At 39.7% G+C, this 330-nt stretch overlaps 1 protein-coding gene across 1 annotated transcript in view; it reads left to right on the top strand.

Moving 5' to 3' along the window:
• Window positions 1–131: 131 nt before the first annotated feature.
• The window catches only part of EMH_0072990 (DnaJ domain-containing protein, related), a gene marked incomplete at both ends in the record, with an annotated part of 1,605 nt that continues 1,406 nt past the window's right edge, over window positions 132–330 (top strand). Inside the window, one exon of the mRNA XM_013499275.1 lies at window positions 132–153. Coding sequence (XP_013354729.1) covers window positions 132–153 — 22 coding nt within the window. The remainder of the gene's footprint in view (window positions 154–330) is intronic.

Genomic DNA, 330 nt, shown 5'->3' with positions numbered 1-330 from the left:
ACCCTAAACCCCAAACAAAGAAAAACAAACAACAAACACAGATAAACAAACAACAAATAGAGACAAAAAAATAAAAACAAAAAAACAAAAAAACTTTTTTGTTTTTTTTTCTGCTGCGCTGCAGAAAGGCCATGGAACAGAAAATCAACCAAAGTTGGTGAGGTCGAGCTCGAGGGTTTAGGGTTTAGGGTTTAGGGTTTAGGGTTTAAGCTTTGGGGGTTTATCGCCTAGGGTTTAGGGTTTAGGGTTTAAGATTCGGGGGTTTACCGCCTAGGGTTTAGGGTTTAGGGTTTTGCTTGCGGGTTTAGTTAGGGTTTCGGGTTTAAAGTC

Source organism: Eimeria mitis, genomic scaffold, assembly GCF_000499745.2.
Source record: "Eimeria mitis Houghton genomic scaffold, Emh_scaff4163, whole genome shotgun sequence".
Classification (NCBI taxonomy): Eukaryota; Apicomplexa; class Conoidasida; order Eucoccidiorida; family Eimeriidae; genus Eimeria; species Eimeria mitis.
This window is presented reverse-complemented; position numbering and strand designations above follow the sequence as displayed.